The 25,743-nt window shown below is 40.2% G+C and overlaps 1 protein-coding gene across 5 annotated transcripts in view; it reads right to left on the reverse strand.

Annotated features, from left to right (window-relative positions):
• The window catches only part of LOC128149374 (multiple epidermal growth factor-like domains protein 6), a 202,392-nt gene extending 181,819 nt beyond the window's left edge, over window positions 1-20,573 (reverse strand). For 4 of the 5 annotated variants that reach the window (XR_008237622.1, XM_052804505.1, XM_052804503.1 and 1 more), the window contains exons 1-4: window positions 19,926-20,084; window positions 5,580-5,714; window positions 4,816-4,925; window positions 3,242-3,346 (exon numbers count right to left, since the gene is read on the reverse strand). Coding sequence is in view for 4 of the 5 variants with exons in the window: in XM_052804505.1 (XP_052660465.1) it covers window positions 3,242-3,346; window positions 4,816-4,925; window positions 5,580-5,714; window positions 19,926-20,020 (445 nt within the window). In the remaining variant the exon portion in view is untranslated. Of the gene's footprint in view, window positions 1-3,241; window positions 3,347-4,815; window positions 4,926-5,579; window positions 5,715-19,925; window positions 20,085-20,321; window positions 20,397-20,494 lie in introns of those variants that run through there. The other variant, XM_052804504.1, reaches the window with a different exon arrangement.
• Between the last annotated feature and the right edge of the window lie 5,170 nt (window positions 20,574-25,743).

Raw genomic sequence — 25,743 nt, forward strand, 5'->3', positions numbered from 1 at the left:
TGATATCTTTAAAAAAATCATTAGATGCGATCATGCCAATTGTGAATAATCATCTCTGCTACAGATTGCTATGATGCACTGGGCTGTCATAAGTCATTCTCAAAAACCTGCCACAAACTTTCTGCAGGACAGACCAAGACAAAGCATTTAACAACTTGATTTCCAGGAGGCTGACCTCCTTACTAACTTAATGGCAAATATAAACTCAATAAACAGGAAAAGCCAGATTAGAAGATTCTCAAGATTTATGTTCCCATTTATTTTTTCAAGTAGCTGATTTTCATAATATTTTTATAATAATTTCTTGTCTATTGTCCGTGGATCGTAGTGCCCAGCCAGGAGATCATGAGGGCCACTGCACAAGTAAAACTTTAGAATTAGCTGTCAACACTGACTGACAGAAACAGAAAGATGATAAGCAAAGAGGTTGGAGAGGGGGAGATATAAAATGGGATACAGGCAGCAATTTTGCTCAAATGAGTTCAAGTACAGTTATGAAATGACCACGGTTCCCCCTCTGTCAGGAGATTGACAGGAGGCCACAACACCAAAAGCAACAGAAATCAAGATTACAACCAAGGATACCCAATGGGCAGATTTCTGCCAGTAGTTTGTGGTCTCATACCCAGTTAGAACCCTGTAAAGCCCCCGAGAGGGTTATCCAAACACTCCTGCCAAAGAGACAACTGAGGGATGCAGTTTAGAGGTACAGGGAAGCGTGCCTCTGTACCAAAGACAGTCCCCTTTGACAGCTTCACATATCACAGTATAATCTTTTCCACTAACATTCTATAGCACACGTTCCAAAAACATAAACCGTGGTTTTCCTGGCACTCCTCTGTTCCACCGAATCCTCAAAGCAAAAGATGCTGGTAGGAGAGATTCTTTTTCCTTTGGGTTAAGTGTTGGAAGGAAAACAGTTTATTTTACAGTAAGGTTGCACAGGCAAGCAGGGAGAAGAGGACAGACTAGACTTAATGATCATTTAAAACCACAATATATTACCATTAAGTAATGCAGTCACATGAAATTCAAGCTACTTTAGGAGAGCAATATTGCAACATCAGCCGAAAAACAGAGGCTATAGCTGCTAGTTTCACAACACACTTTCTTTAGTTTTGCTTGCAACAAATATGATACAAACCTCACAAGCATCTGACTGGAGACACCTGCAACGGTTAAAAGGCCTTACACTCTAAATTACCTTGCTTTTGTTAGGCAGGTGAATTGTCCATAACATTCTTTCTGAAAGGAGGTTTTTCCCTTCAGAATTTAATTTATAAACTCACTCCTGCCAAGCTGCGATAGCAGCTACTGTATAAACCTGAAAATGATGACTACTGAAATTCCATTCAAACCTTAGGAATCAATAGAAAGCAGACAAACCACCAAGATAAAAGTTCCACCCAACTGCAGAGAGCCAGAACTGCAGGATACCTCACATTGTTTTTACAGTGTCTGCAGTCACCAACCTGTGAAACAGAGACCGCACAATCCCATTTCAGTTTGAAAATCTGACCTGTGCTATCCACAGGCTGCACCCCCATAATCCGCCTGCTGGAAATGCTTTAGTGCCATAAGTATTTCCAAGCAAGAGAAGGAGACTCAAAAGACTAGCGAAGACAGTTTAGAATTTGCCAAGACTTATACTGCATTTGGTAAAAGCTTATTATATGGGCTCCTTAGAGATCCTGATCCTGCTTACCTTGAAGCAGCAGCTCTGCTGTAAGTCAGTATCAAAGCAATCTGCATTGGTGTCACTCTGGTTCATATCAAGTTACATATATAAACTTATTGGTTCTACAGGCAGTAAAGAAATACACAATTACAGCACCTCCCTTGCAGTCTGCTTACCTGAACTAACATTGTCTGAAGGCAGATGTTGGCACACCGTGATCTGATGTCAGCCGAAGTTTCATTGTAAAGAGCACTGAATTTTATTTAAATGCTTGCTTATAAATGAAAAATGTTGTTATCTATGACCAGGTGTCAATGAAAACAACCCTGTTACAATGTTTGCTGACTTGTTGCATTTCCCACTTACCATGCCTGCTGCAACTCCAGCTGCTTTATTACCTTCACTGAGGGAGGCTGCTACCCATACAGACACAGTCGCTTTGGTGCAGTGAGCCCACACAAGACCCAGTCTATCACACAAGACCCAGTCTATCACACAAGCCTTGGTGGAGCCCAGAGATCAGAATAGGACAGAGGTTATGAAGCAAGCATGATACAAGCCACGTATCAAATACAGAGCTTAGCTTTTCAGCTCTTAAAGGGATTGTTGCAAACAGTTATGTTCCTTCTCACTTATACTTCATGACAGACAAGCCAGGTAAGGATGTGAACACACTAGAATTTAAAAGTGAAAAACCTAAATATTCAAAAATCTGCCTTCCTTTGAACAAAACACAATGTGCTTCAGTTGAAAAGGAAATTATCATTTGCCTAATACGAAAGAAATCCTTTGTCCCAATCACAGCCTACTATGAGGGAATGACTTTTCCCCCCCCTTAAGAAGCCAAATAGATGCAGTTCTATAATTTTGGAGAGCTTTACACAGTATGTGATGGTCTTATTTCACATAAATTACAAGACAACCCATTGTGGATTTATCAGATTGTGAACCAGCATATGAGAGAAAAAGATTCCCATTGAGAGTGGGTGATAGTCTAAGTCACATAGAATTTAGGCTATAATATGCTAGAACACAATTACCGAAATGAAAGATTGGTGCATAAATTATTTCAAGAATACTAGGAAATATTTGGTAGCGATCTGTAAAACCAGCCTTCCTACTTTCAGATGCACCAAAAGAAGTCCCACGAAAAAATACATTTGGTTCATTTGCTACATTCTTTACCTACTGCACAACCTGTTTTGACTCAGAATTTACTCTCACAAGGGTAAAAGCAACGCTGAGAAATTTAGCAAGAGCACCACAAGAACATGCAAGTTCAGAAGCAATAGAAAGATACTCCACTGGGCACCACTGCTCATATTCAATGGTATTATCCATTACAGAAACTCATCTGATATCAGCCAAATTAAATTTTCATCTTGCTTTGTTAAAATTCAATACCAAAAAAGGCAAATTCTGGAAAATAAGAGAATGACCAAATAACCAGTTAGAATGCAGTAAAGTCAACATTAATAAAATATTCATGTTTCAACAAATATTGTTAAACATGCATTTTACCCAAACACCAGATGCATTTGAGACAATTTATGTTCAACTCACCATACTGGCAGCGAGGACCCTGAAATCCTGCAGGACATTGGCACATCTGGGATCCTGTTTCAGAACATTTCCCTCCATTGAAGCAAGTGCCAACACTGCACAGCACTAGTGCACACAAACAGAATGAATGAAATGGGGAGGGGGGGTTGTTGGTTTTGTGCCAAGGATCCTTCAAGAATTGCCTGTTCCTGTCATAGTCCTGCTGTAACATGAACTTCCAAATAAGAAGAAATCCAGCTTTTAAGTGGAAAGGCTAGACTGCAATAGAAACTTGTTATCATGGGTATAACTACCATGTTAATAGGAAGAAATTTAACTTTAATAAAAATAAGACTAAGATAATGCAGTTTAACCTGAAGATGCTTCAGAGGCAGAAAACAGTTTCTTAGGACTCGAAGCACTGCCTGAATCCAGAATGACAGAAGAGAGAGATGAGCTGCTAAAGAACAATGCAGCAATGGTTAAGAAACACTAGTGTACTAAAAGATGTTATATATGTCCAAGGGAATTGCAATACTTCCCTTCTTCCAGGGCAGAACATTATTTATTTACAATAAATTAAATTCCACATACTTGAGCCAAACTTACAAAGAGTATCAAATATAAAAGAATAATTCAACCACTTTGGTGCCTTAAAGAATTCAAAGCAAGTCTGCACTGCTCTTTCAGGAAGAAAATAATTTTATATTGCCATTGGTGTTCAAATATGTTAAATTCCTTTACACCAGAGATTAAAATACAGATTGTAAACATATCTTTGACTTCTTACAACTAAACAGGTGCACACTAAATATGTAGATTCAGGCTGAAACTAACAGGAATACCTCTCAGGCTTGTTTTTGTTTTTTAAATACAAAGAGAAAATCATAAAAGCAAGCTTTCTGAATGCAGCCCTCAAGTTGGTATGAAGATTAAAAAATGCATAGGAACAGATGCTAACTTTCATACAGAAAATACAATTACTGACAAAACAGTAACAAGACTAAACACTGAGTAGATTGCTATCTTATACTCGTGTCTTGTTAACAGTGGCTAAAGTGCTTCCTTAACATTTAAATTAAATTCCATCTTCTAGGAAAACATCCAATCATGATTAGAAATTACTGATAGGAACGGGCTCTCATCAGATGGAGAACCATAGCGTAGAAACACAATTGCTTCAATGGCAACAGCAGCAGTGAAAGAGCCAAAACCAGTCAGACTCCGCAATGAGTGCTACATCCAAGAAACAAGCACCTTACAGCAGATTTCTTTGCATAATTTGGGTAACAGCAATAAATTTGGTTGGCCTGTCAAAGCCAGGCTGGCACAAAAATGCTGCAACAACTATAATCAGAAATTCAGTTTCCCCTGTTTAGATTAAAATTAGAGATACTTGGTACTTTTACATATGACAGCTTTTGTATTTTTAAAAGAAGTTTCTTTCCCCATCAACGGATTACCTCTTTATAACTGGAAAACCCAGTTATAAATAGCAAGAAACAAAATCCATCTTTCTAGAAGTAAGCATCAGTAGGGAAGTAAGGCCTAAGGATGTCGTCTCTCGGTTTGTCACAGTTTTGCCATCAACTTACAGTGCAAACAGCCAGGTTCATTGTCATGTTGGATCCAACCAGGGCAGCACTTATAGACAGTTTGACGCTCCATTCTGTACATCTGCTTGTAAACTGTGTAGTACCCAGACCTTTGAAGAGAATAAGTTTAAGAGAACAATCACAACTTCTATTCCACTTATTCACATCTCATCAGTAACAAACTGTACTCATATCATATTTACTATACAGTTTTTCAGCCCCTATCAGTAGTTCTTGTTAAAAATGAAGCAAATATAGCAAAATGCATCCTGATAACATCCAATAGCTCTAATATACTATGTCCACATATTTTCTGATGAATTTCTATTCAGGCTAGTGAAAGGTGAGTAATTTTGTTTTGCAATCAATTTTGGTTTTAGCTGTTGGGGGACTCAGATCTCCCATCAGTTCTAAGCATATGACAGAAAAAGAAAGAAGTTCAATTTTTCAAAGTAGATGACTTGACAGCTGGACTTCACCTGAAAAAGAATGAGACAGAAGCATTTTCTGATAATATAAAATTGTGATCTAGAGCCAGCCAAGTTCATGACCCACCAAAAACACAGGGGGGGGAAAGTCACGTTTTCTGCTCAGTAATAACAGACTTAAGGTGAAGTCTCAGCAGGACACTAACTACATCCATAACTAAGTCACACATATTTCAGATGAGAGAGTTTACAACTTCTCACACCAAAAAAAGTTACGAAGAATTTGCACTAAGTTCAGTAGCAAGAATCCATTTATAATAATAGATAATATATTACCTTCTCTCATAGCCCATACACCATCTCCTCCTTGTACAACCTTGTTTCCACATCTTGACCATACGACTAAAGGCTTGAACACATGGCTGTTGGTGTCCTACCAGTGCCAACTCAAACACTGGACAAACATTTGGCCTTGAGGGAAAGAAAGAGATATACTTTATTACTTCTAGCACAAAGTTTAGAAGGCTAGAGAAATATACATAAAATTATGCTATGTATAATAGTTAGTAACAATTTGAAACAGATTTTATATTGCCATTTAAAAATACTGTAGTTCTATGCTTCTTTTTCACCTTGAACTGATCAAACAGCTCTCTTGCAAAAATACAGTATCCATAAACACCTGACAAATCATGATCCCACGATTCCAGAACAGCAAGTGGTCCACAGACATTAATGGAGCCACGATTTCATTAATGCATCGGTTGCACAAGTCACAAGCACAAACACATTCCCAATGGCAATTTATTTTACACGAACAGCCTGGCTAAGCAAAACACGACTGTATGTTGTTCCCAGAAAACGAGAACTAAAGCGTTGGAGCAGGATTTGACTGACAACTCAGCAGACACTCTTTGCTGTCTCTCGCTAACACCAGTCTACAGTAACCCTTTCAGATGAGGCGCTGCCTGACAAAGGATGGCACCTCACAAGCTGAGGAGCAGACGACTAGCTCAAGCTCAAGAGGCTCTTCCTACACCGAGACTGCTGGAAGACCCCCGCTATGTCTTGTACATGCAACAGCACCCATTTCAGCTGACTTGCCAGGGTGGGAATCAAAGACTTGACAACTATAGGCACTGACCTCCACAGCTCAAAGCTACTGAATAGCCAGCCTCTATACATACGCAATGAAAACACAGCATCTGCCTTAGAAAACAGTACACAAATGTACAACGAAATTCAGGCTCCACACAAGTCAATGGAATATTTACCATGGATTCAAGGGCAGATAAGATTTATTTAAACTATTGCTGTGGAAAATGTATATTCTGTAAGAGACCCCCTTTGCTGTCAGTTCCCTTAGGGAAGCACATGAAATTCATAAGAGGAAGTATCCTTGTTCTCTGCTGATTATTCCTAAAATAACAAGACCAAAATTAAAGCGTTGCTTTGTATGTTGATATGTAATCTTCATCCTGCTACCTAGCCCTAGTTACAAAAATAGCAGGATTCCAGGAGGCATGGAGGGTCAAAAAAAAAAAGGGCACGTGTTTATAGTTTTGCAGAGATTCTGCCAGCCTTATTCTGATTTCTTTGCCCTGGGGTAAATTAGGAAGTGCTGCATGCCAGAAAATAACTGCATAAAACATGCAAGGTCTAACTAAAGCCACAGAATATTGGGGTTTTTTGTTCTCTTTTAAGGCAGGAGCCTACTGTATCAAAAATGAAATTAATTCAGTGATTTTGAGTAGTTTACAGATTGTTAACATAATAATTAAATTATTAATTCCCCCAGACAGCCTGCTCTAACTGGTGAAGCTTTGCAAGGTTAAGCCTCAATGACTAAAACACAGGGGGGAAAAAGGGACCTTGTATACCCACTCTGGTCAGTGGTAAACGACATTCAGCAGTTGTGTCATACTGGCTAGCAGACAAGTCCTTCCCCAAATTTCAGTTTGAGACCCCTCTTCAGGCTAGAGAGTAACACATTCACACAGTCATTTCCTCTGTCAATCGACAGAGATATGAATGTGAGCCTGCGCTAGAAAATGGAGGGGGGGTGGTTGCATTAATAAGATAGAGAACTGTTCTAGCACAACTGCTGCCTGGCAGTTAAAGTTATCATTAGTTACACTGGATACTGTTAATATCTCATTCAAGATTTACGGTGCTTTTCCTCTCAGAGGCCCAAAGTAATTTACAGCTCCCTATTATGTCTGAACACCACACAAGGTAGCCTTTCTAATAAAAAAAGTACATCTTTCATCTGCAGGTCTTCAGGTAGTTTACAAACATCATTAAATTAAGCCTGTGCAGAACAGGAAAATATATAAGAGCAATCATTTTTACTGATGAGCTAAATATGTGGAAGAAACCCTGCCTACCTAGATCAAATCCACTCCACAACATTCCCAGTACTGTGCAGAAGACTCTCAGTACTCTGCAGAGGCCAGTGATCATGCAAAGCACACCCAGAATGGGAAATCCAGCCAGGTCTCCCAAAGGTACTGCAGCTCCCCAGCTGAGGGGAATACTTGGGACATCCACCTCAGGGTAAAGAGGACTTTTGCTGAACAAGGACACTCCAGTAGAGAAACAGATCAGATTTAAAAACAAACCAACCACCCCCTCAGGAATTCCAGATAGCCTACATAAAGGAAGTTATGAAAAGAAAGTCCACAACTGTATGCTCTGGTTGTCTTACCTCACTCACCATGGAAAAAGAGTAAAGAGTACGTCTGTACTAGAAAACCTTATCTTGACAGAAATTAGTTTCCTGAACTAGAATGCCTATTTCTCCCAGGCTTTGGAGGAACTGCTCATCTCCATCATCCTAAACCCCACTTCCAGTGGACATCCCTCCCGCATTGCTCCATGTTCTTCCTCCTCCACTGCAGAGTCTGTTTTCTATATTGCTCCTTATTTCCCATTCCTTGAGTTTGCCCTAGCTGCAGCTCCCAACACCATGAAGCAAGACAGAAGACAGTAGCAGCGTAGTTTCAGATTGCCTTAAATTCCTCCAGAAACCACCTTTCCTCCACATTCCCATCTCATCCCAACTACTTAGCAATCCTTCCCACGTGTCCCAGCTACCCCTTCCTCTCAAATTACCTCACCATTTAACATATTTAGCTTCAGTTTGGAGCAATTGTTCCCAAGCCATTCTTAGCACAAAGTCTGCCGTTTGTTTCACATCCAAAGGAGGTCTTTGTACACCCAAAATCTTGCCTGCTTTTTTTCCATTACGTCAGTTGGTCTAATAAAACCCTCGCCTTACTTAGCAACCATGCCTCACTTAGCAGGCTTTTTAAAATGACTCTCCCTCTAGTGAATAGAACATCATGTACTGATAATTCATGCATATCTCCTTTTATTAGAATTGCCTAAAACTTTCCAGATAAAGGTACATTCATATGCATTGCTCTTCCATAAATAAAAGAGAGAAGCTGACAATCGTTGTAATGACATACTGAGCCCATCCTATAAATTCTTACTCATGTGATATTGCCATCTTTCCAGGAATAGCTGTATTGACTTCTATGATACAGTTAATAGGAACAAATGGCACTCACAGAACAAAACAAGCCAGCAGCATAGTCATATGTTTATTAAGATTTATTCAAAGTAAGCCATTCTTCCTAGATGCCCTTGGGATAATTTAAAGGCAGATATCAAAACCTCTGCTACACTATAATTAAATTGCAGCAATTGCATAACATGTAATCCTCTGCTGGCAAAGCTGAGAAAGAAAACATGCCCTCTCCAACAATTAGCCATCTTCACAACTCCCCCCACACACAGTCAACACACCAGTTTTTAAGCCATCTGACTCATTGCTCCGATATGTTACCTACAAACTTAAGAACAGTTTCTTGAACAAGACTACAGCTATTGAAAAATACAGTTTTGTAATATGGCATTCTATTAGAGGCCGTCTAAGACTAACTTGAAACCTCAACTGGATGTAATAGTATATTTAGAGGAGGAGAGCTCCATTTTTACTCCCATACCCTTTGCATTCAGAAAATATTTCTTAATGGGAGCTTAAGTGTTAAAACAAGCAAAACACACAAATGCATATTATGTTCTATGATTTGATTGATACACCAGTCCCTTAAAACCTTTTTATACTGATGCTCTCTGTTAGCCAAGACTAACACGAAGGCTATTATTAGCTTGTCAGTCTGACTCGGGCAAGCCAGAAAGCTCTCTTTTAATATTTGCATTAGGAGACTGCCCTTTAAACAAAGACACCCTACACACTTCCAGCTCAAGACTTAAGATTCTAATGAACAGATAATTAGACCAACATGAAGCGAGAGCAGCCTTGGCTAATCATATAGCCATGATGCCTGTGAACCACTGCACAACAGGAAAAGTTCAGAGAAAATTGAAAGCATCTCCAGGCAGGATATAATTCATTCCTGTGTTTAGAATTTAAAAAGGAATATGTATCCCCATACAAAAATACAGTCAAAAAGCAGCACCCATGGAGGTCTATTAAATACAAAAATGGCAAATCTGGCTCAGGAAGTCCATGAGCTTCAAGTTACTGAGGCTGAGGCAGTTATTCAGGCAAAGTCTCGCTGCACGCTCACCCCTTTTCCTATTCTCCTCACTAGCCATTTGCTGCCCATTCCAGGAAGCAGCCCACAAGCTCAATGGACTCTGGTCTCACCTACCCGGCATCTCACAGCATTTGGACATACAAACAGCATCCTTGATGTCCTCAATGAGTCACTTGGCAATTGTGGTCATTCGTCCTGAGCTGCAGTTCTACATCTTCCACCTCAAGCTGTCATCACCACCAGTATCACCTCAACCGAGCTCCCCTGAGAAGGGATTACAGCCTTCCCACAACTCGTGGCAGAGAATAGATGATAGAAACAGCATGTCTACAATCTCCCAAGTGAGGTTCTCTGCAGTTTCATCTTTGCCCATGATTCTGCAAGTCTGAGAAGGATATCGGTGCAGCTAGCTCTTTTACACACACTCACCCAAGCATAAATAATTTTATATAGCAGTAGAGGGGCTCTTATGATGAAGTGCACACAGTTTTCACATAACAAAGGAAAAGACAGTTACAGGTACAGGCCATCTGCTCATGGGAGCAGAGGTGCAGCTTTCTGCACACACTCGTGGCACGTGTGGTCCGACAGGGGCAAACAGAGGTCAGGAGATAGGAAGACAACTGAACACACTAGAGCTACAAAGGGAACAGCTCCACCATTTCAAAAGGTACATCGTATCTCTGTTGGCAGGGATATTTTCTTATTCTGCCTGCCATGATCCTAACGCCTGGCTCTTTGAATGACAATTAAAGTAAATCTCTCATTCTATCAATCCACTTTTTTCCAGCTCTAATCAAGAAGCTAAAGGTAGGTAGATTTAATGGTAGTAAGAGAGCAAACACACATCAAGATATCCCTAAAGGTTTCTTTCAACAGCGCAAACTTTAAATCAAAGCATTAATGAATACGAAGCGAAGAATGATTTGGCTGTCTGATTTTAGGTTCTTCCACAGAGACTAAGTGAATGACAGCACTTTCTACACTAAGCCAGAAGGCTGTTAACATCTTCCTAAAAATTAGATGATGTAGCCTGCATTGCCTCAGCTGAAGAATTTGCAGCCTGAACACTATCGATCTTCCCATGAAACAGTCAATAGATGAAACCTGTCATAGGAAGCGACTTGCTGGGATTCTGTATTTTCAAAACACTAATTGGTCGGTGCTCCTTCCCTTTATGCCATTATTAAAAGTTTAGAAAAGCATAGTCTATATGCTTTTCCAGATTTAGTTTGAAAAGATCAAATAAGAACTTTCCTTAAGAAGACCAAGATTATAGTCAGGGCTAAATTCTCCACTGCTGTGATGACAGCTAGTGGCTTTGCTCTAGAGGTACGCTGATGTTGATCAGAACATGGTTGTACATAGCTACAATGGCTTTGGCTAGAAACTTCTTGGGCTAGAAGATTGTCTGAATCTCCTCACACCTCCAACCACCCAAGGAAAACATGCCCAGCTTCTTATAAAAGAGATCTCTAGAAAGGCAGATTGGCACCATGCAGAAACATCCCGCACCGTAAAGGAGAAAAAGTCAGACACATGATGTTGTATGCAAACAGGATGTTGATTAAAAGTTTGCTATAAATATCTCAAGTGGAAAGGAGAGAAAAGCAAATTTCATCTGAACACTGGGGAAAAAAAAAAAGTCAAATTAGGAAATAGGCCACAGAAACAAAAGGTTCAAAGAACAAGTTACATACATTTATTTATATAGAGACAAAGATACAGATAAATTTTGTCTCTAGATATATATTGCTTAATATCAACAATAATTCACAAAGGCAGGAATGACAGAAAAGGCTTTTCTTCCTTTTTAGACTGCCAAGCTCCCCTTTCTACCCTTAATCTATTTTAAGGCTCATTTCCCCACATTTCCCAGATAAAATTAATCAGCACTACCAGAGACAATTAGGACATCCTGCTCCCTTGACCACTAATCAATCCCTGCTCTCTACTGATCCTGTATCAATATTTGTGATGTTTATATGTCCTCTGGGGTATGGATTGTAAGCACCAAGCTCATTTAGATTAGGTCTCATTATCACTACTATTCTCTGGATCTGTGGACGAAGGTCCACCACAGAAGACTCTCCTAACCCCACAGGTTACTAATGCACTGCTGTGTCTTATTCACATCCTCCATCTGATTACATGGAGCAGCTAAACAACATGAGAGTTCTTTCAGCCTTTGTGCACTGCATCTAGATTAAGAGCAAATCAATATGAGATGATTAATTACACACTCAGCTATTATAACAACAATAAGATTTTTAGTTCCTACTGCTATCAAAGTGCAGCGTCTGTTATTTAGCTCCTATTTAACTATCCTCCTCCCTCCCCCAAGACAGAATAATCTATTCTGGTTAGCAAGAAAACCAGAAGATAAACATGCACATCCAGGTCATTTAACTACAATTTGCCAAGTCACCTTTTTTTGCATTTTAAATCAAGGAGTGATTTTTTTTTTTTTTTTAATTGTGTCACATGGCCTCAGTCCCCAGCAACAACCAGTTTTATAGTTTCTTCTACTGGCTGACCTCTGCAGGCACTAAGTGGCATCTGCAGGATCAGGTAAAGCATCAAGTAAAGTACACACCCACAGGATGGCAACTATAGTATCACCACTTTAGCATGCAACTCTGATAACCTCCAAATACATGTCTTCATTAACGTTCACTCAAGTGTGCACATTACTTGTATTTACTGTACCCAAAATAGTTGATTATCCCAGAATATGGCTGCTTTGGCATGAGTCTTACTGCAAACAAAGAAAATTCATTACCAAAATAATAGTACAATAATTGCAGAGACTATGTGACATTGGCATCTTCTTAAATCCATTGTGCTCTTCATTGTTAGTTGCCTTCTGCACACCTCCACAGATTTCTACACTGGCGTTATTTTTAAACAAGTGACTTAAAGAACAGCAGCCAGGAGAATGTCACCATCACTGCCAGTGATGAGGCCTGCCAAGCCTCACACAGCACCAACAAACCCTTCTAGCCTGCAGGCTGCTTTACAGACAACTTTGTACCAATACAGTACCTTTGTCCCAAGGATCCAACTCTAATGTAATTAGAAAACCATATAGGAGGTCACAAATAAGGAGGCTAAGAAATAGTTTGCACGTAGTCATTGTTAAGACAAAGCAAATAATTGTCCAGAACTCAGAGAAAAAAAAAGTTAAAAAAATATGAAATTATAAAAGGAAAGCATCAAGTAGCAGCAGTCACCTCTAGATGAAATTTCACATTAACTACACCCATCTCAATTATCATTCCACTGCAGAATAGTGCATAATAAAAGTCACCCCCATAAATCTGCCAGGTACGCACATCTCAGCTTCTTTTGGCAAGAAGACTCAAGAGGACTTGATGCTAAAATATTAAAATAAAAATCACTGAAAAATGTCACATTAGTTGTGTCATAAGAAAAAAAAGCTCATTTTGGTTTGCAGCAAGTGCCACATTGCTTGACAGTGAAACTAGTTAGAAGGTAGCGAAACCCTCAGTTTCAGTTTGGCAACCAGTATCTAGGAATTGTTCACCAATTTTCTGGTGGATGTCAGATTTTAACAGTTTAGAACCAAAACCTCTTTTCTTGAAAGCTTACTTTTGAAGTAACATGTAATATATGCAAGAAAAGTCCCTACATGCCAATGTTTTAAGTGTTAAAATATTCCAAGTCTTTTACTCCCCTATACATCCTTAGCTTGATACCACTGATGCAAATGCCCATTTGTTGTGGGGTTTTTTTTAATTTTTTTTTTTTTTAAATATTAAGCAATTTTGGTAAAGCTAAATATTTTATGAATTCTAGCCACAAAAAAACCATGGCAACTAGCAAGCATGCATTAGTGGATTAGTGTTCAACAGTGGTAAATGGAGGGGGGGGAAATTCACCAAACATTTGTATCTTTCAGATTAGAAATTTACACTGAGATTCTAAGTAACCCACAGATTCCTGGTGTTACTTTACAGACAAAAACAGATGGACAGGCCTTGCCTCATGAAGAATAAAATTATAAGAGATAAGTTCATGCAACTGTATTTTTCACCACTGATGATGCATCTGTCAGGCAGGGAGAGCACTAGCAATTACAAATAGAAGGATAACCACTGAAGAGTATTGTAAGGGTTGAGGTGTATGAAAACTCATCTCCTATACAGAAATACTCTCACTGGAAAAGATGAGGTCCAAAATAAGTAAGTGTTTCATAATTTGAGATTTTTTTTTGGTCATAAAAACAATACAAAGCACCTTATAAAGCCTCCTTCTCAGGCATAGCCCAAGATATTATGAAACATTTTCAATATTGAATTAATTTGTGTACATAAAAACACAGTCTGGGTATGGTGCTCTCTACTAAGCAACAATTTGAACTAAGTTCTGCTCTGACTTACAAAGGGAAGGCAGTATGGTGTTTCTACTAAAGAACACAAAAAAAGAACATCAGCACTCTGACTTAAATAACATTCCCCTTTTCACACACCTGAGATCAAATATTCATCCATAGGTCAAAGACACCAAGAAAAATACAGCTAAGTGCTTGTGTACATGTATCTGAAAGCATACATCTTCTTAGGCAAGAGGCAGAAATCTCAGGTTTACCTCCGGAGCAATTAATGACTAATTTTAAACCAAGACCAGCACAGAATCCAAAGTATAAAACCAAGACTACATATGTTCAGTATGCAATTTTAAAATGCTTTGATTTAGCAGTAATGAAAGGAAATTTCTTTCTCCTCAGAAATAAATTAAAAGCAATAGATTTCAGAGAGAACGTAAGCAATAACAGGCTTGAATTTCAGAAGGAGGAAATCTATTAACTGTGTTCAAAGAGAGAAGGTATTTAATTGGTGAATAACACAAGTCTGCAATATGGTCTGTTAACTCTCCGAGGGCCAAAGCATTGCTTCCATCAAAGGAGGTTCTGCTGAAGTCATCCAAAGACTAGGTTTCACATTACCAGATAATCCTACCCCTCCTCACCAGGGGGTTCCTTCAAATTTATTAAAAATATTCCACATTCCCTGTCACATCTAGATCTTGGCATGCCTAGAACTATGATAAATAAGCAGCACTGGATATAAACAGAAGGAAGAAATTGAAGCAAAAAGCAGGCAATTTTCCTAGAAATCAAAAATTCTGCAACACAGAGTATATGCACGTGATAAATGTATGCATAAATAACTAAACTATATCAACATTTCATAATGCAGCACAATTAAACCTAAAGAAACGCTGACAAGTTCTCCCCTCTTAGGGTGCATTTTTGAAGAATAATGTAAGAAGCCAAATCCCATTAAAAGTGAATGGGAGCAGCGGCTTACCTACTTTAAACTTGCAAATTTAAGACTCGTACAGTATATATAAGCTATTGTGATTATGGGCAGCAAATTTCTAAACTTCTTGTAGGTACATTATGTGATTCTCTGATACGAAAACAGATATTTATAAAACTGGAAAATATTTTACAGTTAAACATGAGATCAAGTTCATCTTTGATAATCACATATTTTCATAGTCTTATGGCTATTTCAGAGTTTAGGAGGAAGTCTTGACCTCATTTTTTCCCTGAAGAGCAGGAAAACTTGTCATAAATCAGGAAAAGAACTATACCATGATGACACTCATTCATTATCTTTAAGTCTCCTGCCAATGAATATACTAGGGAAGAAAAAAAAAAAAAAAAGCCCTTTACCATCTGTTAAAAGACTAAACTCAAAATTAATTTTCCTCTAGAAACTCTGAAACAGAGGCTTTAAGTGCAAACTCTTGAAAAACATGATTGTGTTACAACGCTGACCAGCATGAGCTCTATCTGGTGGCAAGATATTGTAGTGCACAGGGTAGAAAGACTTTTTTGTTCAGCATGATGTTCACATTCACAAAGATGAGAAACATCTCAGTCTTCTTATTTTTCTTTCCTAGAAAGAACTACTGGATGTTAAAGGACTGGGGGGACATGGGGCAGTAGGCAGGGGGAATGGGGGGATGGGACTGCTATAACTCTTATGCCAAAGCATTTAAACCATGCTTACTAGAATCACATTATCCAAACCTCAAAGGCTGGAGGTAGCCACTACTCAAGAGTACTGAGGGTTTACTGCAATGTTATGGATTCTAGGCAGACAGGACTGAGAAGAAGTACTTGAGGTTTCAGCTGAAGGAAAACCTCTCAGGTAAAATTCAGTAGTCTAAATCAGAATTTGGCAGTGACTCTGGGTTGCCAGCATCGCTTCAGCCAAGGTTTAAAAAGACTTGATAAGAAAGACTAACTTCATCTTACTTAATGTAAGATAAAAATTTAAATACACCAGTGGCAAATTGGGTCTTTATTTTCACTAGAAAACCTGCAATCTTTTTTTAACTATCAAGTCTCTGAACGTAGGATATCCCATTCAAAGAAATAGAAGGAGATTCTACTACATTACTCATTTTAGCTCCAAAAACTAAACATACTCTGAGTCCTTATATAATGCTAGGAATACAAACTTTCCTCACACCTGCAAATTGGCGCCGCTGGAGGTGAAAATGTTTTGTATTGGCTAAACAGCCAATATACTAAGACAATTTCTCACCAAGAAATGATTACACAACCTACTTTTCACGTCATTTGGACAGTATTATGACAAAACTCCAGGCTCCAAGTTTAAGCTGTATCACCATATACTTTATAGAAGAATTTTTTGTGTTACTTTGAATATGTTGGAATGCAATGCAGAAAACAAAGTGACATGCAATTTATTCCACTGTAGCAATCAAAATTCAGAACCATCTCTTCATATGGAAATGCTTTGTACAACAGTAGCTTATCTTGAAATACGTTCCAGTCCTCAAAAAAGTGGACTTCACCTTTTTAATTATACCTAACAAAAAAAAAAATTGTATCACTTTGAAATAGTGTCCACAACCACATCTGTTTGCAGTGAGACACGGTGCAAAAATGGTCCTGTATCTTTGTAGCCCAATAACTGGTACGGTTAAAGGACCAAGTTCACTTGAGTGTTGCAAATGTAGATACCATCTGAATGCTAGATTTTGCTTTTGGGAACACGATTTATCTGAAGGTGCTTAAGTAAGCCTACAGTGCCCCATAGGATTGAAGCTAGAAAACAGTTACTCAGCCCAGAATCCAGCTCTAAATCCAGGTGTTCCTTGGAATGTGACCAAATTTACTTGCGTATGGATAGAGTGAAAATATGCAGCTGCAACATTTGAGCAGTCAAAAACACCTAAACAAAATAGTTTTATTGCAAGATTGTGATTGGGTCCTCTAAAAATCAAACCAGACCCTTTAGGTGTCATCCTGGACCTGCAAAACCACAGAACAAGTCAATGGGCTTAATGATGACAGAAAGTCATCAAAGAAGATCTCACTCATGTGTCACTTGGGAACAGAAGAATCCATTCTTGATCTGTGTCTCAGTCCTAACTATGAAAGATAATATTTATTGCACAAAGTGGGTTCCTAGCACATACCTCATAACCACTCCTGCCTTTTGCTCTGTCCTATATAGCTAACCAGGAGCAAACATCTGTACTTCTAAAACCTGTAGTGGAATATTTCTCTAGGAGAGGATTTACCACTTCTGACAGCAACTCAAGCCCTCTACTCTTAGTTCCTATTTCAACTATTTCTGCACTGTCCCACAACTACCCCCAGCCTTCTGTGAAGCACGATCCTGAAAGTAAACGCAACACTAGATAACCACACATCACACTTGCAATGTCATTATATACCCCAATTCTGAACTACAGAGCTCACTGCAAAGTGAGCTGCTAAAAATGTGCTTTTTATGACAAGAGATGGTTAATTCATCGTTTCAAGGCCTAAATAGCATGCTTTTCAATGAAAACCGCATATTTGTTCTCCGGTCCTTCCAGTGTTCTCTAAAGTTCTAACACAAGATCATCAAGGGCTAATTGTCTGGAAATGTAGTTGATGGAAACAGCTAGTCATCCTATAATCTGTTCTACATTAAATCTCCTCAGGGGGCTTGGAAGTAGAATACCAACATCCACACAGATCCCTTGCATTTTTAGCTAGGAGCAAATACTCGACAGCAGAACAAAAACAATTATGAAGAATCTCCTGTATATCCTCAGCCACATAATATCTCAATCAAAACAACAGCAAATGCTAAAGAAGAAAGTAGTCGGCATGGTATGTTCCAAGGGATACGTTTGTTGTTCTTATCCCATTGACTGCAGATGACCGATGTCAAAAGAACAAAACAGAATTACTAGAAAAAGGAGATTCATGAAAAGTATCCTTTCAGACATTTCACTGTTTCTTGGTGAAAGCTGGCAGGCTTACTGCTAAGGAGTAACGATGCCTTGTATTTCTGTTTACATCAAAGGTAAAGCCCCTAAATAGCATAAAGTAAGTTTGGAGTAATACTTATACTTGCCCTAGCTCAGGAAAAGCAACAAGAATTATAGTAATTGCAGGAATATGCCTCTTGGAAAAAGCACTCAAGGCTCTGCCACAGGTATGGGTGTTTGGGTGGGTTTTTTTGATTGCTTCTGGCTAACAGTGCACTGCTGCTCCCAATGACTTGAGCCCAATGGTAATATCCTCATACAGTGTCATTTCCAGAAAGGAATGTTTCCCCTATTCTTTCAGGGACACTATCTTTAAAAAGGTAAAAGCAAACAAAAATTGTTTGGAGGCAATTCACAGTTAACACCACCTCCAGCTTCCTAAGTGCAGGATCATGGTTATTACCAATGTCAAATGCAAACAGATTAATGTAGGCCAACAGTATTCTTCCTCACAGTAGAGTAATTGCTTATAAAGAGAGCAAGAAGCATGCCTGAAAGAAACACAAAGCACTTCTAAAAACAGAAACATGTTTTACCAGAAAATGAACTTGACTTCTCTACACGTTGTGATGGATACTTAGTGCTCCAGCAAAATGGAGTGATACAAACCACCTTAAAAGCACCTCTAATAAATACATACTTGGATAATATTGCATAGAAAACCAATGAGCAATAGGCTAAGAGATTTCAAATTTGTGACGGAAGAAATAACTAAATTGAAATCAAATATAAAACAAATTAATTATAAAAGGGTGGGATGAAGTTGATTAAGTCAAAAAAATAGGAAGAGAAAAGAGGTTAGAAATTAGGGTATACAGAGACATCTGACAAGGCTGTTGTCAGGCTGCTTTGGCAGGGGCATGGTGAGAACATTCCTTAAAAATACAAGAGGGGTTTGCAGAGAAAAAGGTGCCCGACACAAAGCAAGGAACAGTTTCCAGAAATTTTATTTTCAATTTCAATGAGCAAAAACTTTAACCATAAGATTCTGTGCGTGCTGTCAGCTATCCTACTTTAGAATTTGACCAGAAAACTACCTCTTGACAAAAATGTTGAGTTGCATTTACAACAAAGGACATTTGTTGCTCATGCCATGCGAAACACCTCATAGAAACTTCCTTCTGCTCAAGCACCAGTAGGTATCCATGTGGACCTAACTCCTTTGTGTCCTCGAACGAGCTGTGCTTACAGCTGCAGATGGATGCTTTCCATCGCTCACCTCTGCCTGCTCGCGGTCCCTATTGCTCCCGCCCGGATTTACATTTTCTTACTCTGGTATTTCTGTTGCTGTTCTCCAGCAGGTAAAGCTCACCTTAGCCTCTCAGAAAGCACGGACCAGTGCCGCCGTACGAGGCTCAGCTCTGCCACCAGTTTGCTTTTTAAACGAGAAGGAAGAGAGTCCGTGATACCGGCAGATGCACTCTCTGAAGCTCACTTCAGATCTCGAACTAAAGTCGAGCAAGCCCGCCCGCCTTCCCTCCGGGGCTGCAAGTTTCACGAGCAACCACTCAAAAATAACTCCACGGATCAGAAATCTACGCTGCAGGGGGGGGGGGGGGGGGGGGGACGACGACTCGGGTGAGTTAAAGGCGCACCCAGCAAAACTTTCTTTGTCGCCGGGTTGAACCGCGGTGAACACCAACCTGCGTTCAGCGGGGGTGGGGAGGAGCCGGAGGAGCGCAGGACCCTGCCCCGCCACAGACAAAGGCGGCGGGCCCCGGCGGTGCTGCGAGCCCCCCAAACCCCCCCGGACCCACCACCCGTCCCCGACCCCACTCACATGCCCCGCTGCAGCCGCGGCTCCGTCGCGCCGCTCGCCCGGGCGGCCAGCGCCCAGCACAGGCAGAGGTACAGGCACGCCGGCCCCGCTCCCATCGCCCCGCCGAGGGAAGGGAGCCGGAGGGCGGCCGCGGCTCGGCGGCGGCACCACCACGACCACCACCCCCAACCACAGCAACAGCCACGACCACCACCGGCCCTCCAAATCATTTAAAGCGGCGGCGAGGCGCGCCACTGGCTGGGCGGCCCCGGCCCGCCCCCGGCAGCCCCCCGCCTCCTCCTCCTCCTCCTCCTCCTCCTCCTCCTTCTTCTTCTTCTTCTCCGGGGGGAGGCTGGGTGCTCCCCGCCCGCATCGCCGCGGGGGTCTCCTCCCGCCCGGCTCTGCCCGCGTACTTACCGCCTCATCTCTGCTCCTCCGCAACGTCTCTTCGGTTCCCCTCCTTTACAGGGACTTTCCTCCTGGTCCGGATTCCTGTTGGGTGCAACGCAGAGAGGTGGAGATGAGGAGGGATTTGTTTTCACTGAATAATATGTGAAGTTACGTGCAACCTCCTGTTCGGTGACGGTTACCGGTTCTGGGAGGAGAGCTGAGCACCCCCCGCACGCTCCCCCTCTGCTCCAGGGTACCAAGCCTGCTCCTGCTTTGCTGCGAGAGGCGTTATCTTGGCTTCTCTTTTTTTCCTCTGGTCCTCCTTTGTTCTGTGCGTGACGTCCATTGCAATCACATCTGAGCACTTCAAAGAGGTAACCGTGAAAATAAATGCATTTAACAGCGTGAGGGAGGGGTAACACCGCTACTGCTGAGAGTTAGTGACAGCAAGAATGTGAAGCTGGGAACCGAGGAGTGGTTTCTTAAATCCCAGAGTTGCCTGCTATCCTCTAGACCATCCATCCTCCCTTCTTTATGATCTCCCCAGACCTTTACTACTGCTGTCAGAAGGCAACTCTTTCCCCTTTACTGGTGAGAGGAGGGAGACCAACTGACCTGGAAAGGGAACTGTGCATAGTAGCAAATAAAAAATGAGAAAAACACACCTCAAGCATTTTATGACCTAATGTAGGACTTGGGGTCCATTACACCACGATTTTCCTATCTCTAGAGACCCATGACTAACCAACCACTGGGCTGTGAATGAGCAGATGGGCCCTGAGCCAACCGATGCTAAAGACAACTGTGATTTCGTTCCACTCCAGTGGAATGGGTTTTGTCTCAAGTTGCTCCAGATTAGCTCCTATACGAATTTGTGATGGAGAGAACTGCGTTGGCACACTAACATCCTCACAGGTTAGGGGTCAGCCTCAGTTTTACAGGGCATTACTTTGTCTTCCTTTCAGTCCTGTAACAAGATACACCGGCTCCTCCTTTATACACACTTTACAAGCACAGTTTCCTGTATGGTTTTTATTTTCCAAAGCCTTTGCTAAAGTACGTAAACGTTTACCAATCATAACAAGAAAGCTGCTTTTATATTGTTCACTGCTTTGAAGCTTGCATTGACATGATCCCCTTGAGATTTTATCAACTCATTTCTTTTTCATGGTAAAGAAAACATATAGCCCTTATCTGACCTTAGAGCAGATTAATTGTACCCTGAAATTTCCATTCAATGGCTAAGCTTTTCTTGGGTCTGGAGTAGTTTTAACTCTGCAGGACCTTGTGTTGAGCTAATCTCATTACCTCCTGCAGAGCACATAGTTTTCTAATCATTTTATTTCTTAAACCCCAGAAAATCTTTCTTCATAAAATAACAGACCTTCATTACGTCAGGGCTGAGTGTTCATTATGTCCTGAGATGTCATCCCAACCTGGATTATTTTCAGGATCACATCATGGCAAAATAGCAAAGGATCTTATTGCTCAGCTGTTTTTTCCAGGAGAGTTAAATTAGTCTTTAAAAAATATTTTAATTTTTCCATCTTAAGGGACTCAAAAATAAACGGTTCAACATTATTTTTCAAATCTGTATGTGATCATTACAAATTACACACAACATTTATTACACCCAGTTACTAAGAATAATGGAACAGCAACATGCAAATTGGGAGGTACTGAAGTGCAAAGTATCTTACTCGGTGAAGGCCACTTAATGGATGAGACCTTTGCCTGGGGGCCATACAGTGAAATACAGCTGCAGATGAATTCTGAAGATGGAACGGTGTAAAATCTCCTTGCAATCTGTGCAGAAAGACTTGCGGGCCTTGCTTTAGCAACTCTGACACTGACATTCTCCTGAACTGAAATGTAAACCCAGCCTGTGCAATGTGCCCTTCTTACAAATATTATCTAATGTTTTATCCTCTGCTGTGTTTTAATTGAGAATATCCTGCAAAGCTGTTGACTTTAATGGGACAATTCACATGAGGAAGAGTTGCAGGGAACCAGCATTGGTGAAAGCAGTTTCAAAAGCCTACTGGGATAATTGATCCAACTGTGCCTAAGTCAGTTAAATCTTCACACCTGACACAGACAATACAGAGGTAAAAGCAGACTCATTTATTCCAGTTCTTACAGTGGTACCAGTGGGCTATGTCAGGAAAAAAGGGTAGCAGATACAGCATTAGTGACTTCTTTGTATTCCACATTCCTGCCATGACCAACTAGACACATGCCTACTGTCATGAAGCTTATTTGCTATACAATTGTACGTCTTTGATCTTGATACCTACAAACCACACTGTGGCCACCACCAAACCAAGCATTGAACGTGTTGACAAAAGAGTTCCCTTCCTGACTGGTGAAAGGAGTAAATTACATTGCATCTTGCTCTTCTAAATCAGCTTTTGAACTGAACAGCTAAAGTGCCGATTCCCCTTGGTGGCTTTGTGCAGGTGAGCTATAATCTAATCCAATTGCATAGAATACAAACAGTTAGAAAAAAGACAGCTCATGCCCTCCGTGTAGTACTGAATGACTTTCTATGGGATGGAAAATACATAATTTTCATTATTCTCCTCTCTCGTTGATCAGAAAATTGTTCTGACAGATTCCAGTGCAATCCAAATTCAGCACATTGTTTACAACACTGTCGAGATCATGAACTCTGTAGAAAAGTTGGTATCTCTCATGAAGTTCCATCCTATCCTCTCCATTTTAAAGCATATTTCCCTCCTCATTAACATTTTAATTTTGATTTATGATTTCGTCTTGCTACAAAGGAGTTGTGGAAGTTGTGGTGTATCCCCAAGCGTGAATGAGTGTGCCCACAACTTTGAGTCAGTAACACACCACCCTTTTCTATTTTCATTTTTCTGTCTAATTCTTAATATCCCCACTTCCAGTCTTTTTAAATCGTAGCTAGTTACAGGATTTAACATTCCCTTCTGATATAAAGAAATTTTCGTGCAGAGATTGTAATTAGGAAGGCTGTGCTGTGTTCTGTTATTAGCAGGAATTGTGATTTTTGGAGTGGTGGGTTAATTGCTAATAACCATATGCAATGCTTCTCTCAAGATGTTTCCCATTACAGTAATTAACTTAGCAGCTGGGGTAACAGACATTTACCATTTGTCTTCACAGTATCCCTGATTTAGGATTGTTCCAAAAACCTATTTGGACTTTGTTTGTTCAATTCCCAGGTGTAAGATGAAAAAGAGGGAACGCTGAGAAAGGGAGATTTGGAAGGAACCAGTTGCAGGCATGGTACCTGTTTTCAGATGCAAACTGTCTATCAGTGTATCCTTAGGTATTCTAAATTTTTCTTCACTAGTCTTAGTCTCGGACCATCATTTTCATCAGCGCTGACTGAAAGGACAGCATGGCAGACCAGCCTGAAACAGAATGTTTTCAAAAGTGTATTGATTACTCTGTTGCTCAAATTAATCTGATTAAGCTTCAGCCTTCTTGAGGATTTATTAATTGAAAAGTGCAGAATTTATTATTGCCTACTCATATCCTTAACCTCAAAATCCCTATGGTTTGTGATTTTTTGTTTTCTTCATGTTTCATAGTCAACTATATAGATATAAACATTTTTAGGTAATTACTTCCTTTCTTTGTTGTCTCACTGGAGTTCCTTCCTCCACAATAAGCAGTAAGAGCTATGCCAGAATTACAGTAATATTTTTAAGTATATGGCTAACTTGAAATTTAAGAAGAAAATAAAGTTGTTCTACAAAGCCAGAACACATGACAGAGCAATGGCAGTTTTGTTGACTTAATTAATCAACAAAATATACTGAAAGGATTAATTTTGCTTTCAAGATCATTTTAAAGACTTTAGGACCACAATGCTAGATTTATCGCTTTTTTAAGTTCATTCTGGCCAGAGGAAATTCTGTACGATACTGTATTAAAGAAGGTTTGTTAATACCCTTAAAGATGTAAAGCAGCATACCAAGGCCATTGGAAGCTTTCTCTGTTGCAATGAATTGGCATTGCTCCATTGCAATGAATTGGCATTGCTCCGTTGCAATGAATGGGGGAACGCTAATTTACAGTAACTGAGGATCTAGCCCGCGTTGTTAATCATAATTATGGACTTACTTCGGGAGGTACATTTTCTAAAGCAGTTGGGTAAGACAAGAAAATTAAGTTCAAATTATTCTCTTCCACAGGAAGTAAAAGTAGTACATAAATAAATACTTGGTGTTGCACTAGATCTTTAAAACATATAATAGCTTTCTGGCACTGCATCATTCCCTGATATTTTTTCTTACAGCACATAATAGTAAGTTTCTGATAATAGTGCTCACAGACAGCTTTGATTATAACCACTTGTCCGGGAATGGATAACTAGGAAAATAACACCATATTCAACTGTAAAAAATGCTGCCTGAAATACATTAATACAGTGATAATTTCTGCTAATAGAAGCCTCCGAACCCCATCCATTAGCTCTGAATTGAAATTCCTGCTTCGTTTCTGTCTTTCAGAGCATTGCTGCCCTCTGACCCCCTCTTCCATTACTTGGTAGCAACACAGCCATCCACAGACATTAGCTGCCACAAAGGACCAAACCCCTCCACGAAGCGTAATGACAAACTCGCTGTGTGTCTGAGCAAACGTGGCTGGGACTGGAAACTGGGACCCTCGCAGGGGCTCTGCCTTCAGCGGGCATTGCTTTGCAAGTGCCGGTACAGGTGATGAAGACACGCAGGGCACGGGTGGTTCAGTAGGTTTGCCTTGTGTGTGAATTTACTGTCAACATCCTACTTGTTCCCCAGTCACTTCCACCTTAGCAATCCAACAGTCACCGACAATGCTCTCCCATTTGGCCAGTATAACAGAAACTTAGGTTTTCATTGATGTTGGGGATTCATTCAGAGGAGACGGCAGGAGGGGTTGGAAGGGAGGGAAAATGAAAAGGGTCTGAACAATGTGACCCCATAGCAGTCTCTCTAACAGGGAAAAAATGTTCACATAAAGTATTTCTTTTTCACAGAATAAGTAGAAATCCATTCATATTCAAGTCAGGAATATATTTCTGTAGGGAGCTATTACATCTGATTGAGAAAATAAAATGTTACCCACATTCACAATTACTTATATAAAGACCACTGATCTAATTTCTTAGCTTTTCTCTTTAGCATTAGTTAACCAAAACCCTAGCAAGAACACGCTATTGACAATATAATCCTGAAGTAAGTTTTATGGTAGCAGGCAATAACAACTGGGAGTACTTTTATCTATTTCTGGATTTGGGATAATGACACTCCAATGAGTGGCTAATCTAGTGTATTTGTGTTCATTCAAATTAAAATCACACATTTGGGGGGGACTTGCATCTTCTCTGACCTACACAGGTGAGAGACAGATGTAACTCAAATAAATGTAATGGAGCTATTCCAGCCTCATCTCAATACAAAGAAAAGAATTAGGG

This window comes from Harpia harpyja, chromosome 12, assembly GCF_026419915.1.
Source record: "Harpia harpyja isolate bHarHar1 chromosome 12, bHarHar1 primary haplotype, whole genome shotgun sequence".
NCBI lineage: Eukaryota > Metazoa > Chordata > Aves > Accipitriformes > Accipitridae > Harpia > Harpia harpyja.